The 16,019-nt window shown below is 41.5% G+C and overlaps 1 protein-coding gene across 1 annotated transcript in view; it reads right to left on the reverse strand.

Moving 5' to 3' along the window:
- The window catches only part of CRAMP1 (cramped chromatin regulator homolog 1), a 615,140-nt gene that overhangs the window by 243,100 nt on the left and 356,021 nt on the right, over positions 1-16,019 (reverse strand). Inside the window, 2 exon segments of the mRNA XM_030211519.1 lie at positions 2,270-2,351; positions 3,537-3,605. Coding sequence (XP_030067379.1) covers positions 2,270-2,351; positions 3,537-3,605 — 151 coding nt within the window.

The raw sequence follows: 16,019 nt of genomic DNA on the forward strand, positions 1-16,019 counted from the left end.
AGATCTGAGAATGGCCAGGCTCTCCTATGTACAGTGTTCACCTCATCTCTGCAGTTATTTCTAAAGCTGCAGAAAGAAAAAACTCTTGGGAAGGTCAGTGAGATAATATGTCTCACCAAACTTGCTGTCTATGGAAAATATCTGTTACAGATAAGCTTTTATCATCTACAAACAGGACTGAGTTGGGTACCTAACCTAAAAGTGCGTGACAAGTTTAGGGCTGCTCAGTGTCTTTGTACTAATATAAAGATGGATTTTAGAAAGAATCTATAAATCGGAATCAAGACGACCAGGTTGGGATGTGTCAAGTTCCACTAGTATTTAACAGGATCAGATAACGGAGCCTATTCTAAAATACTTAGCTGTTCAGAGAAAACTTTCACTGCTGAAAAGATGCACATCCATGAGTATCTTCCCCCTCCCCCACCCCCCCATATAGAAAAAATTGAAACAATTCCTGCAATGTTCTCCAGTCATGGTCCTAGAACATTGCTGTAGCCCCAGGTTACATGATTGACCTAATCAATCTCCCAATCAGAAATAGTATCAGTTCATCACGGTCTTCTCTGAATCTCCACTACCCTAATTGCAAAGGACTAAAATACAAGACAACCCATGCGTCCAACTTCTCTTACATAAGCACGCGCCTGTGGAACGCCCTGCCACAAGTGGTGAAAACAACTTATGATCACCTAAAATTCAGAAAATTATTAAAGACTCACCTTTTCGGAAAGGCATATCCGAATGACCCAACTTAAGTGACTCAACCCTGCAACACTTCACTATCAAAGATCGTATTGAACATTGACAAACCCTTTTACCTCAAATCCAACTTGATTGAATCTTATCTTTCCTACCCCACTACAACATTTTGTATTTATTCCGTACCGGACTTGGCGAATGCCTTCATGGTATTATGTAAGCCACATTGAGCCTGCAAATGTGTGGGAAAATGTGGGATACAAATGTAACAAATAAAATAATAACAGTCTATGCATCACTGAAACCCACTGGTAGGTTTCTGGGATGTCACAGGAAAAATAGCCATAGTGAAATCAAACAGCTCAATTGTAGAAAAGGTTTTTTGTTTTTTTTAAATAACCCGGCCAGGCGCTCAGGCCTAAAGTGGCTGCGGGACATGTTTATCCACTCCTACCCTTGCTGAGATAATATTTAACCATCTCTCTGCCCTCATGTGCAACTTTCTTCAGTCACCTTACTTTCTAACTCTTCCTACTTTCTTACCCATCTATATGTTACAACTTTGCCTTACCCATCACTACCAATTATAATGTTCTATTACATATTGTGTTGACATTGCAAGTAGTATACCATGCCATACTTCGTATTGCTAGTTGAATATTTTTACTGCTGTAATTGCCTATTGCTCATGTTTGATCTATTCTTACTGTACACCACCTTGAGTAAATTCCTTCAACAAGGCAGTAAATAAATCCTAATAAATAAATAAACGGTATAGAAACACTTAAGGGAGAGGGGGGAGGATGAGAGAGCAGACATGGCTGCAAGAAAAAAGTGAGGTAATCAAAGATGAGGATAACAAGCTTACATATGTTAAGTCTTTATTACCCATAAAGTTCTGAAGGCCTATTGTGGGAAGACTCGACACAGCCATGTTTTGGCAGGTGTGCCTGTGTCAGGAGCCTTTTTCCCTTTGTAATTGGTGGCATAGGATAAACAGAAAACAATTACTGAAACTACACAAAGTACATCAGATACAGCAACTGACATAGTTTGTGCAGACTTAGTAATTGTTTTTGTTTATCCTGTACAGACAATTGCAAAGGGAACAAGGCTCCTGATGCAGGCGTACCCGCCAAAACACGGCTGTGTCGAGTCTTCCACAATAGGCCTTCAGAACTTATGAGTAATAAAGACTTAACATATGCAACTTGTTATCCTCATCCTTGATTACCTCATTTTTTTCTCGTTGCTGTGCACAATCGTGAGGATTGGACTTTTTCCTTTTTTTCGCTTGGTTCTTATATATGGCAATCCATTCTGAAAAATTTCTCAGCTGAGAAAACAGCCATGATTTAAAAAAAAGCTTTTTGCCAGCTCAAGGAATAACATTTGGCTATTTACTCCCAGGAATTATATTTTGCACATCCCCAAAGTTTTGAATTTCCACCTCTAGATTTCACTGTTAATCAATTTGGCCTATTTTACAAATTTCCGAAGCATGTGCTAAAATGCAAAGTAAAATGGGAACTCTGTGACAGGTGCATTGAAGGCCTGCAAACTTTACCTGCTACAGAAGAGTTAGATAAGATGGAAAAAGAGCAGACATGCGGAGAAGCATTTCCAGATGGCCTGGGAAGAAGCGTCCTCTGCAGGGGAAGAAAAACAATTACAATTAAAAACTCAATATAAATGAGAAAAAAAAAGATATGCCAATACATGTTTCTGAAAGCCTAACTTGTTGTCCAGTAAACTGAGAAAGCGAGCAGAAACAGAAGTCTCAATTTCTAAATCTAGAAAGACTTCCTTCTACAGACAGAAATTTTGAGTGGTATACCCAGGTTCAGAGGGAGTTCTTGCTATGAAGCACTGGAATCTCCCTCCTTTGTCATCTACCTTTTCCTTTCATGGCTGTAGTGAAAAGAAAAGACAAACAGGGAAAGAAAGAGCAAGCAGAGAAATTGCTCATAGCCTCAGAATCCCTTCACAGCAGTGAAATATGGGTTAGTGTTTGAAAATGGAATGTTTCAATGTTTCCCCGCCTCATTCCTTGAAAAGCCCAAAAGATATGTGCTGGAGAAAAAAACAAAACTAAACAGGATTTCTCATATTGCCATACATTGGCTAAAACAAGTCTTCAATCCAGATAGTGCACGTACCAATTAAAATATTGTTATTTGCAGCACCAAAACCAATGGTTTTCATATAAGCTAAACATGCAAATCAAACTCTTCAGGATGAAACCCATCACTTCACTTAAGCTATTCATTCACAAGTACATCAGGAACTACAACAGATTTTTTTTTTTTTTGTCCTATGGTATTTTCACCAAATTAGATTTATTGCATAGTATACAAGCAGAAACTATTAAATGTTCTGCAAGATTTTTATGGAAAATAACCTTTAATAACCATTAAAATATAAAGATATTTCAGAGAAATGCACTACAAAGCCAACTAAAACAGGAAATCGGTGTTCAGGCCACCAAAGTGCCTGATTACTCCCATTCCTCCCAACAGAAAGTCGGTTTTCAAATTTTTTTTTTAAACAAAGATTTAAAAATATTTTAGTCATTGATTCCATGATTTATGGTAGTCCCAACACAATTCAGTAATAGCTTTGCCACTATGGTAGGCAGTCTCTAATGACTCAAAAGACAAGGTACAAGGTTCATTAAGAATGCTCTCCTGATCTGTACCTAATAATTAGGGCTCCAGATAAGGAATCTCCCAACCCATGTCTGGTAAAAATACAGTTACTACATTAAGAATATTAACCCAGTTGCTCACTTAGCAAGAAGGGCCAAATTATTTACAAAGACATATACTACTCACCTGTACCACTAGAGGTTTCCGCAGATGCCGGTTCCGAAGTTTTCTCGGTTTGGGCAACAAAAAATCAGACTGCATTTGACAAAAGCAATTCACAGATAAGAACATGGAGAAACCAGAGGCAGAAATAATCACAATAAGGGCTCTAGGTAAAGAAAGATAAGAACAGGAAGAAGCATACAGCAGATATTTCAAACAAGTGCAATGCATTTCTAGTAGGTTGCAATACTGCTTAAGTAGAAGACAGCTATCTGACAAAATCTCCCTATCACTCAGTAAATTATCAGTGTATTTCAGAAAAACCTTTAGAAATAGTCTAATTCTTAATTTAGGACAGGATTAAGTGCATTGAATGCCACATTGTAGTGGCAACTCTGCCTTGACCGACCAGTGCACTCGGGGTCTATAAAACAAGTTGGAATGTGGAAGATAAGGCACGTCTCTGATCAATTCAGTGTGTGCAGGAGGGAAACAGGATATGCTCGGAGTTCAGGAGATGAGCCATCTGGCCAGTGGTTTGTTTACTTGAGCTGGAAGCATGTGACTGCATCCTCATGTACATTCCTGTAATTTTCCTTAGCTCTGAACATGAGTTCTAAGCCTTATAAAAAGGGGAGTTTCTTTCAGTGAAATTGGGAGCTCATCTGTGAGTAACGTACGAACTGTGCAGAGAACAATGTTTCCTGGTCAAAGAAACTCCTGGTTCTCGCTGTGAACAGGGCCCCCCCCAGCTGATAAGAACCTGGATGATGTAAGGACCAGTGATGATTGTTTTATTGCTTCTTTTCCTGGTCTAGGAACTCTTAGCATCGCTTAGATGTAGAGACCAGTGATGTAATGATTGTTTATAGATAGGTATTGTTTCTTTTTAGTTATATAGCTAATCATTGTGTGTATATAGCTAATCATTGTATATGTTAATCATTGTATACGTCTTAATCACTGTATATGTCTTAATCATTGTAGATTTTAGCACCTCTAATAAAGGTCTCATTTACCTAATATGAATCCAAAAGAATCCACAGTAATTACTGAGTAGTCTGTGTTAGTGAAGCAGGCTGTAAATCAATAGCAGTACACACATTTATGATTATCTCCCAGTTGGTGAGAGGTTATGAATGTTTACTTTACAAAAGCGCTCCACTCTCTTAAAGCTAGAACAGCAGACTATAGCGGAGAACTACAGTTGCATATTAGAGAGGCCCACCTCCAGTCTGGCAGCCACTGTGCTGCCTTGGAAAAGGGAGGCCAGTCAAAGAGGACAGAATCATTTTGGTAAAGCAGGACCTGCCCTCCAGGGATGCAATATCCTCTTGTATAAACAAGAATGTCTCTTCAGGGGCTTAAGCCTAAGAAGGAAGAGATAAGACAGCTGATTTAGCTGGAGATTGAATTATTAAGCACGTACATAGCTGGAAGGCTGGGAGGGGCATGAGGATCGCCTGGTCACTTGTCTGACGGGTGCAAAGATGGTGGACCTCATGTTATCACCTAGATAAGATTTTAGACAGTGTTGGGGGAAAGCCAGTTGAATTGATACAAATGGCTACAAACAACATAGGAAAATGAGGGAGAGGTCCTGGAAGCCAAACTTAGGCAGAAAGTTGAAATCCAGAACCACTAGGGTAGCCTTCTCAGAAATACTCCCCATTCTACTCACAGGCCCAAGAGTCAGACAGAGTTCCAACAAGGAAATAGCTTTTAAAACAGAATCTGGAAGAAAGGCAAGTTGCTCAGGAGCTCATAGTTCAGACTGAGGTATCTTTGAAGATTTGAAAGACATTTGGATTTTTTTTTTTGTGGTTTCCGTTGCTGTTATGCTGCACAACCTTGGTAGGATCACTGCCTAATAAGTAATTCTACTGGATGGGTACTCAAGGATAAGATCTCGTATTGTTTAGACTTAATCACTTTACCATATTTGCCGAATGTGCTGATTATTTACAGTGCTTTTTTTTTTGTTGCCTTTTCATATGCCTGTTCTAGATGGAGTTGGGGAGAGAGGGCAAAGCATCTTCTGTGACTTGGCCTTATTAGAAGGGGGGAGATCATTGGGTTTGGATAGGTGGAGGGAGGGGTGGGAAGAGGGTTGTGTTTACTTGGATCTTGAAGGGGGTAATGCATGGGATGCTTTTTGGATCTACTATTTTTCTTGTGATAGGTCATTTGTCATCCTCTGTACTTGGTTGGATTTTACAACTTTCTCCTATTTGGGATGCTGAGGGCTGGGCGGCATACCAATTCCATGGGTTTTCTCCAAAGTCAAAGAGATCCCATTCCTACAGGAATTACTTAATGGTTATAAAGACAGTGTCTTGGAATGTGGGGAGTATATCTTCTCCCATTAAGAGGAAAAGGATTATACAACACCTTCATAGGAAACAGGTCACAATAGCTATGCTTCGGGAAACCCATCCGACGGCAGAGTTGGTTCCTATGTGGATGCCCCCAGCTAAGGGCAAAAAAGCATGAGCAATTATTTTGTTCCATAAACCTCTACAGGTTCAGAGGCAGACTACTGTGGTTGACTCGGAGGGCAAATAAATACTTGAACGTGTTATAGTAGACAGAACGTCTTTGCTTTTATGTAATGTTTATGCCCACAATGTATATAGCAAGAGATTCTTCACATACCTCATATCTCTGGTTCAGTCTCATGCTAGTGCACTGAAAATCATAGGGGGTGACTAACATCATAGCGGATCCCACTACTGACAAGACATTTCATCTTAAACATGAAAAACTAGATGGTAGTAGAATGATCCCCCTACTCTGTACAACTCTGGGTGTTGCTGATGTTTGGCAGACTCTGTATCCTGGAGTTCCGGGATGTTAGCCACCTATCATGGGCTCAATATGACACTCCAGAATTGATTATATTATTGAATACAGGTTTATTTTCCAATGTGGTGAAAGTGTCTATTGACTTGATTGCAATATCAGACCACACACGTTTGGATAGAGCTACAGGGCTTGGAACCCGGCAAACGGATGGGACCTGGCCATTTTGTTTAGATCTGTATATAGACACCAAGTTCTTAGATTACTTAAGACACAAATGCTAGATTATAAGCATTTTAACTCACAACATGAGTCAGATGCGTTATTATTTTGGGACACAGCCAAAGCTGTCCTAAGAGAGGACATTATAGCTTCTAGAAGTACAAAGAAGAAAATTAGAGATCAGGCCATACTACTGCTTGAATGTCAATTAATTTGTTTGTGTTAGTGCTGTGATGGTGTTACTCCTACTCCCCAACATAGGATCCAACTACTGGCCACACAAGCAGCATTGAATGATTTATTACACCAAAAGGCTAAAGAGTCAGTTATGTATTACCAATATCAGCTCTATAAGCTTGGACACACTACTGGTAAACTGTTGGCACGTCTGGCTAACCCTAGGTCTCACGCGCTCCTAATGTCTTAACCTTGACACATACTACAGGTCCTTTGGTTCATATGGATGGGGAGATTAATTTAATCTTTAAAGACTATTATCAGGCACTCTATAGTGCTACTGCCTCTGAGGGATTGGATCCTTGGATCCTGATTCTTATATGGAGAGTCTTGACTTTCCCAGTATTATGCCATCCCAATCTGCCTGATTAGATCGTCCTATAGATGAGGTGCTGTGGGCCGTCTGCAAAAGTTCTTTTTAAAAGACTCCTGGCAGAGCAGAATTTAGTACACCCTCTGAATGCTATGTTCAATAGGATTATTATAGATCAACATCTGCCTCAGTCCTTGGAGTCAGTATGGATAGTAGTATTCCCTCAACTGGAGGAAGAATCCTTCCCTGCCTGGATCATATAGACCTATTTCACTGATCTGTTATGAAACTAAGTTGTTAGCCACCATCCTATACAATCGCTTGGTGAAAATACTTCCATCAATTAAAGCAGAACCACAAGTGGGGTTTATACGAGAACACCAAGCTGTGAAAAACATTTGGAAATATAAGCTACATTGGAAACAGTGCGGACCAGTGGAGAACAATCATTGCTTATCAGCTTCAATGCCGAGAAAGCCTTTGATAGGGTAAGTTGGAAATTTGTGTTTAAAATCTTACACAAATATAGTATTGAGGAATGTTTTGGGGCTGCTATCCAAGCTTTGTACCATGCCCCTAAGGTAACGGTCTCCATGAATGTTATGTTTGAAGCTTTTCCAGTATTCAGATACACTAGGCAGGGGTATCATTTATCCCCACTGCTGTTCGTGCTGACTCTGGTTCCGCTCATTAGGGAAATACTTGCCAATCCTGAAATTACTGGCATTGTGATAGGGAAATCTGAATTTAAAATATTAGCTTTTACAGACTTCTTACTGGTGCACTTGTCTCTCCTATGGCTTCTCTTCCAATACTTTTACAAAGTTTCACTGAATATGGTGTAGTCTCGAGATTTAAGATTAATATGGATAAGTCAGAAGGAGCTCCTACTGACATCTCCCTTCAGAGGCAGTGGGTGGGGGTCTTTTTGTTAAAATGGGAATTGAAGGGCTTCTGATATTTAGGTATTTACTTACCAGTAAATCCTCAATCCCTTTATCAAGCTAATGTTACACCTTTATTAGAACAAATAGAGACAGCTGACTATTTGGAATACCTTGCTGCTATCCTTGCATGAGAATGACAATTTATTCCAAATGGCTGTATTTCCCTGATGGCTTTATGTTCAACAAATTCCTATTAGGGTCACATTACATTGTATCTTAAAATTCTGTTGGTGGGGGGAAAAAGCCTAAGATAAAAAGGGATTTATTATTTAGGGGGTGGTCCAGGGGCAGGTTGGATATTCCTAATATATGGAATTATAATATAGCATGTTTGCTACATCATTTTTATGATTCAGTGAGGGGATCTAAAGAGTTTACTCTATAACATGTGGAATGTGATTTGTTTTTGCCCTTATATCCTTTATATTTACCTCATGCCACATCTGATAAACTCACTTTGGGCCTTCACCAGCATCTGCTATTGAAACCAATGCGAGACACATGGCACAATCTCTTGTCACTGTGTGATGAAACAGTGGGTTTCTGAGCCTGAAAACTGCTATTATTTCATGAAGTGTATTTCTCCGAATTGGTCAACAGATGGCACTTATTTTGAGTTTTAAAGCTGTTACAGAAAAACACTTTCTCTCTTCCAGTTTCAGCTTATGGAAAGACAGTCTGCAGTACCTTTGGACAACTACTTTCAAAATTAATGCCCTGGGCTCTGATTGGCCTTGGATTTCAAATCTAGCCTGAAGGTACTGGATTTTCCCCAGTCTCAGCCAGGGAGCTGAGAGAGAAAGATCTCTTTACTGAGGCCCTATGAGCAATTATATTGTATAACCTGTAAGCAGCTATATTTCCTGAACTCCCAGGTACTACTTAGGTTATAATTGATCCATATTCAGTTACCTGTTATTGCTTGCTGATTTCATCTTTTTTTTTCTGTTTACTGTTCAAGTTATGTGACAATAAACCTTATTTAGTGTATTCACTCTGCTGTTCAACACTGACTAGGAATCCTGGGTCATGTTTTAGAGTCTGTGGGTGTTTTCTGGGAACTGTGGGAACCCTGGAGTATGGTCCCAGTGTCCTAGAAATCAACAGAGCAGTGCCTGGGACAGACCCTCCAGGTGTCCACAGGGTTAACCCCAGGCAGATGCTAGGCGTTTCTGGACACAATGCTCAAACTGAACTGTAATGTCAATGATTTTCTTCCCCTAGATGGAAACTTGGATATCATACCTGGACTTGACAGTGGGGTATTTGGATGGTGGGCCACCCTGGGGTTGTCTGCATGGATGATTTGATAACTATAGAGAATACCCTCAAATCCTTTTATACATTCCAGCTCAACCTGAGCATTCTGAATACGGATCTTTTTGCGTATCTTCAAGTACTACACTATGTTACGGGGCTATTAAAGGGACCTTGCTTTAGGGATCTGGTTGGCACTTTAGACATCACCTTTGCCCCTTCGGGTCAGCCACAAACCTCAGTGTCTGGTTTGTATAGTGTGGTGAAACAAGGGACTTATAACTGTGATCTGTTGTGGCTTTATGACATTTTCTCCCAGTGCATTTCTCTTGTTTGGTTAGCAGGTGGTTCCTGTTCTCTGCTTTAAAGCTGTTGCAGAGGTAATTGTTTTCCACTCAGCTTAAGCCACTAGGGAAAGTAATCTGCACTGCTATTGGCCAAATACCTCTCAATGTTAATGCTCTGGGCTCTGATTGGTCCTGAAGGTCAAACTCTCAGTATGTGCTGGACACACCCAGTCTCAGAGAGGGAGTGTGGAGGGTAAAGATCTCTGCAAGGAGACCCTGTTCAAAACCTGTGAGCAGTTATTTTCCTGAACTCCTGTGGGCATTTTCTAGGAACTGTGGGCCCCAGTGTCCTTAGAAACCATCAGGGAATTAACTTGCAGGTGGGTGACTTGCCCAAAGGCAAGAGAAACCCAATGTGGTGGGGTGAAGAGTATGCCAGTGTAGAGCACGTGTACAGGTGCAGACGACCCTCAGTAGTACTGGGACAGACCCTTTAGGTGGCCACAGGGTTAGCCCGAGGTGGGTGCTAGGTAGGGTTATCATTTTGTGTTTTCTGAAAAAGAGGACACGTCACGCCCCCTGCCCCGCCCCCATCACGCTCATACCCCGCCCCACCACGCCCCCTATTCCCCTCCCCGTCACATAGTCCCCCTCCCCTGCCCCCCCATCACATCCCCCCCCCCCCCCCCCCGTCACATACCCCCCCCCTCACTTACAATCTAGCCCTGGTGGTCTAGTGACGTCTTCAGGGCAGGAAAGAGCCCCCTCTTTCCTGCCCGGAGCGCTGTCTGCCCTTGCCAGCATCCTCCTCAGTCTCAGCTGGGGATTCAAAATGGCCGCCGAGAGTTGACGCAGCCTCGTGAGACTTCAACTCTCGGTGGCCATTTTAAATCCCAGCCGACCGAGAAGGATGATGGACAAGGGAGGCAGCACTCCGGGCAGGAAAGAGGGGGCTCTTTCCTGCCCCAAAGACGTCACTAGACCACCAGGGAACATGGTAGGGAAGGGGAGGGGAGATGAGACCAGACCCACGGCGCCGATCGCCTGCCCGCGCCCACATTTGTCCAGAAATCCGGACAAACGTGCGTGCGGGCAAAATCCACTGGACACCCCAGGACATGCCCTCAAAAAGAGGACATGTCTGGGGAAATCCGAACAAATGGTAACCCTAGTGCTAGGCATTTCATGACATATAGATTTGTTTGATAAGATTTCTCATTTTAAGAATTATGATTCCACAACAAAGTGAAATATGGAACTCGGGGTATAATACACAAATCCAAAGTGGGATACATAACGCCATTGCCACATAAACACCTAGCACCCGCCTGGGGTTACCCTGTAGCCACCTGAAGGGTCTGCCCAGCCTCACCTGCACTTGGGCTCAAGCTCTATACTAGCATCATCCACCCACCAACTGGATCCCTCCTCTGGGCTAGTCTCCCACTCAGGTTAATCCCCAGTGATTTCTAGGACACTGTGGTCACACTCCAGGGGTCCCACAGTTCCCAAAAAGCACCCACAGATCCAAAAACATGAACCAGGATTTTTAGTCAGTCCAGGACAGTAGAGTCAATAAGCTAAATAAGGTTTATTGTCACAGAACTTGAATCAGCAAGCAATAACAGGTAACTGAATATGGATCAGTTGTCAAACATTTGTTTATTACCTGGGTAGTACCTGGGGAGTTCAGGAAATATAGCTGCTCAGAGGTTATAAAATATAACTGCTCACAGGGCCTCAGTAAAGAAATCTTTCTCTCTCCACTCCCTGGCTGAGACTGGGGAAAATCCAGTACCTTCAGGCTAGATTTGAAATCTAGGGCTAATCATAACCCAGGGCATCAATTTTGAAAGTAGCTGCCTAAAGGTACTGCAGATTGCCTTTCCATAAGCTGAAACTAGAAGAGAGAAAGTTTTTTTTTTCTGCAACAGCTTTAAAAATCAAAATAAGTGCCATCTGCTGGCCAAATTAGGAGAAATACACTTCATGAAATAATAGCAGTTTTCAGGCTCAGAAATCCACTGTTTCATCACAGCCAAACAACGGGAATGCCAATTTCGCCTTCTGACGAGGTCATATTTTTCAAAAAAACAGGCGTTTTATGAGGGATGGGCTACCTCTTCATTTTGCTGAAAGTGTGGTATTCAAGAAAATACCCTCTCTCATACGTTTTGAATTTGCCCCAAGGTGCACCGTTTCTGGACTAAAATATGTTTTTTTTAGAGACTGTACTAGGGAAAACCATCATGCCTTCTCCCCTGGCGATATTATTTGGCAAAATGGAACATTGTGGCCCACTTGCTAGATAAGAATGACTTTTGATGTATAAATTCTATACAATTGGGAAGAAACGTACTAGCATTGGAAAAATGTATTTCATAAACTTATGGTGCTGGAAATTTGAGATGCTTGATGGTTAAATGTAAGAAACGATTCTGGGTAATTTGAGGATCCTATGTTTAACATCTGCCAACCCGAGCACGTAGCCTTAAAATTAATGAGTTAAATTTGTGACTCTTGCCAATTATGACATTCCATGCCCTTAGGTTGTCAGGGAAGGGGAGAGGTTGGGAGGGGATGCAAGGGGGGTATCGGGAGGGAGGTGGGGAGAATGGGGTTCAGATTTGGTCTGTTGTGTTTTCCTATAACAGAGGCCCTCAACAGTTACTTACATTTTTCATTCCTACGTTTTCTGCCTTTCGTTATATTTGATATAACGTATTTAAAAATTTAATAAAAATAGGAGAACATTTTTTTATTCAACATATAGTTAAGTTCTGGAACTTGTTGCCAGAGAATGTGCTAGAAACAGTTAGTGTAGTTGGGTTTAAAAAATGCTTACAAAAATTCCTGAGGGTAAAGTCCATACACCATTATTAAGGTAGACCCAAGGAAAGCAGAGTTTATCCATGGGGCATAAGTAAATCTTGCCACTTTTGGGGATTAACACAGTTACACACCTTCTACAGGTGTTTTCTGACGATAGCAAGATGTATGTTCATACTGTTGGGTTACATCATCCAACGGAGCCCGCAAAAGGCAGGGCATACAGGGTTCTGCAATTACTCTCTCTTTTATTAAAGCAACCTGGAATTTTTAAAAAAAGGCCTAGAGAGTTGCAGTTAGTTGCTAGACCAAAGTATCACCATGTCAGAAGACCCGTTCCAAACAGTAGTAAGATATAAATCTGTAGACCGAAGGCCATGTTGTAGTTCTGCAAATTTCCTCTCTGGAGGCTGATCTCAAATGGGCTACCAACACTCAATGGCTCTGACATTAGCCATGACTTGACCTTCCAGAATCAGCTCAGCTTGGGAATAAGAAAAAGGAAATGCAGTCCACTAGCCAATTAAAAAAAATATGTTTGCTGATGGCAGCCCCATCCTGTTTGGGTCAAAAGAAAAAACGCTGGGTGGACTTTTTATGTGTTTTAGTCCACTTCAGATAGAAAGCCAAGGCTCTCTTGCAGCCTGAAGTGTGCAGTATTCTTTTACCTTTGCGTGAGGTTTTGTAAAAAAAAAAAAATGTTTACAGAATGACTGGTTAAGATGGAACTATAACCACATCACGAAGGAACTCAGGATGTACATGCAATACCACTATTGAAAAACAGTGTAATGTGGATCAGCCTCTATGGTCTGGAGCTCACTAAACCTGCAGGCTGAACTGACCGCCACCACAAATAGGGCGTTCCAGGTCAGGTATACAGCAACTCAAAATGAACCTTCATCAGCTGAGTTAACATGACACTGCAGAGGGTTTAAGGAGGCTTCAACAGAAGCAAGCCCCTCATGAAAAAAAAAATAAGGGCTGAGAAGAGATGGATTCAGCTGATATTCAAGGACAGTAAGCACCAACTGCACTTAGGTGAACCATAGAGTTGGGTCTTGAGATCCGATTCATATAGATGTAGGAATTGAAACATTTTTTTGAATAGGACAGGAAAGAGGATCTAAGGGCCTTGCCCTCACAATAGACAACAAACTTCTTCCCCCTGAAACCAAAGGACCTCCTAGTGGAATCCCGTCAGAAAGCCAGCAGGACCTGAGAGACACTTACTGGCAAGATTAAAGAAATTACCACTATCCTCAACATCAAAGCCAAAAGGGCTAAGGACTGGAAGTCAGGATAGAGAAGGAATCCCCTGTTCTACATAAGAACATAAGAATTCCTGTGGCGAAACAGGGAATTTTCCTGCTTGTAAATTGTATAGCTACTTTTTATGATGTGCATTTCCCTTGTTTGGCCAGCAGATGATGTCTGTCCTTGGTTTGTAAAGTTGTTACAGAAGTAACAGTTTCTTCTTCCCGCCTAAGCTGAGAAGAAATAATGTGTACTGTTGTTGGTCAGAAGGCCTTCAATCAGTGGCGTAGCAAGGGCGGGGCAGTGCGGCCGTCTGCCCCGTGTGTCAGCGGGTGGGGGGGTGCTTCATTGAGAGCCGACTGCTCTCGTCTCCTGCCACCACCCTGCCTTTTTTTTTTAAATCCATACAGCGAAGCAGGCAGCGCCTCGCATCTGCCCTGCGTGTGCTGTGAAGAGAAAATCGCGTTGCTGGCGTCGGTCCTTCCTTCGCTGTGTCCCGCCCTCAAGGAAATAGGAAGTTACCTCAGAAGAAGGCGGGACCAAGCAAGGGAAGGCACGATGCCAGCAACGCGATTTTCATTTATTAGCTCTGCTTGTCCTGGACTGACTAAGAATCCTGGTGGTTTGTGTTTTGGGTCTGTGGGTGCTCGCTAGGAACTGTGGAACCCGTGGAAGTGTGGCCCAGTGTCCTTAGAAACCACTGGGGAATTAAGTTGTGGGTTGGAGACACGCCCAGAGGCAAGCATAACCCAGCAAGGGGGAGGAAGGGTATGCCAGAGTAGAGCACGTATACAGGTGGTAGTGGGTCTGAGCAGTGCTAAGACAGACCCTCTAGGTGGCTGCAGGGTTAGCCCAAGGTGGGTGCTAGGCATTCTGTGACAGTAGCCATACTGAGAAAGACTAAAAGTCCATCAAGCCGAGTATCCTGTTTCCAACAATAGCCAATCCAGGTCACAAGTGCATGACAAATATACTAAAAGAGTAAAACAGATTTACTGGCTTACAGACTTTTCTTTTAGGAAATTAGCCAAACCTTTTTAAAACCCTGCTTTTACCACATTCTTTGGCAACGAATTCCAGAGTTTAATTGCATGTTGAGTGAAGAAATATTTTCTCTTGTTTGTTTCAAATTTACTACTTAGTAGCTTCATTGTGTGCCCCCTAGTCCTAGCATTTTTGGAAACAGTAAACATGTGATTCACGTCTATCCATGCCACTCCACTTAGTATTTTATAGATCTCTTATCATATCTCCCCTGAGCCTTCTTTTCTCAAAGCTGAAGAGTCCTAGCTGCTTTAGCCTTTCCTCATAGGGAAGTCATCCTATCCCCATTATAATTTTCATCGCCCTTCTCTGTACTTTTTCTAATTCTGCTAGATCTTTGAGAAGCAGTGACCAGAACTGCAAACAGTATTCGAGGTGTGGTTGCACCATGAAGTGATACCAAGGCATTATAACATCATTTTTGTTTTCTATTCCTTTCCTAATAATTCCTAACATTCTATTTGCTTTCTTAGCAACTGCTGCACAGTGAGCCACAATGATGACACCTAGATTCTTTTCCTGGGCGGTGACTCCTAATGTGGAACCTTGCATCATGTAACTATAGTTTGGGTTCCTCCTTCCCAAATGCATCACTATGAACTTGCTTTCATTAAACATCATCTGCCAGTCTCCCAGTCTCATAAGGTCCCCTTGCAATTTTTCACAATCTTCATGAGATTTAACAACTTTGAATAACTTGTCATCAGCAAATTTAACTACCTCACTAGTTATTTCCATCTCTTGATCATTTACAAATATGTAAAAAAAAAAACCAAAAAACAAAACAGAGGTCCCAGCACAGACCCCTCTGGAACCCCACTATCTACTCTTCTCCATTGAAACAATACTGACCATTTAACCCTAATCTCTTTTCTATCCTAATAGGATTCAATGTGGATCACAATAAAGAGAGATCATCCATAAATGGGAGGAACTATAAAATAATAACTAAGAGACCTCTAAATTGATCCAAGTCATTTTCAGAGTATAAATAGGTTTTCAAATTTTTACGAAATAGAAGATAACAAGATCTTCTAATTTGGCTCGGTGAACAATTCCAAATTTTAACACCTAAATATTTAAAAGACCCATTTAAAATTTGGAAATGTCAAAGTTAGAATTTGAGCAGATCAAGAAGCCCTACTAGAATTCAATAGTACACAGTAATTTGTTAATCTTGCTGAATTTTGACATATTAGAGACTTAAAAATCATACAGACTATCTTAAAATCTATTCACGATTTAATCAGAAGCTAATGAACTTTACTAAAAGGAGAAACCTTCTCAAATTTATTAACCCTAAAAATCAGCT

This window comes from Microcaecilia unicolor, chromosome 8, assembly GCF_901765095.1.
Source record: "Microcaecilia unicolor chromosome 8, aMicUni1.1, whole genome shotgun sequence".
Classification (NCBI taxonomy): Eukaryota; Metazoa; Chordata; class Amphibia; order Gymnophiona; family Siphonopidae; genus Microcaecilia; species Microcaecilia unicolor.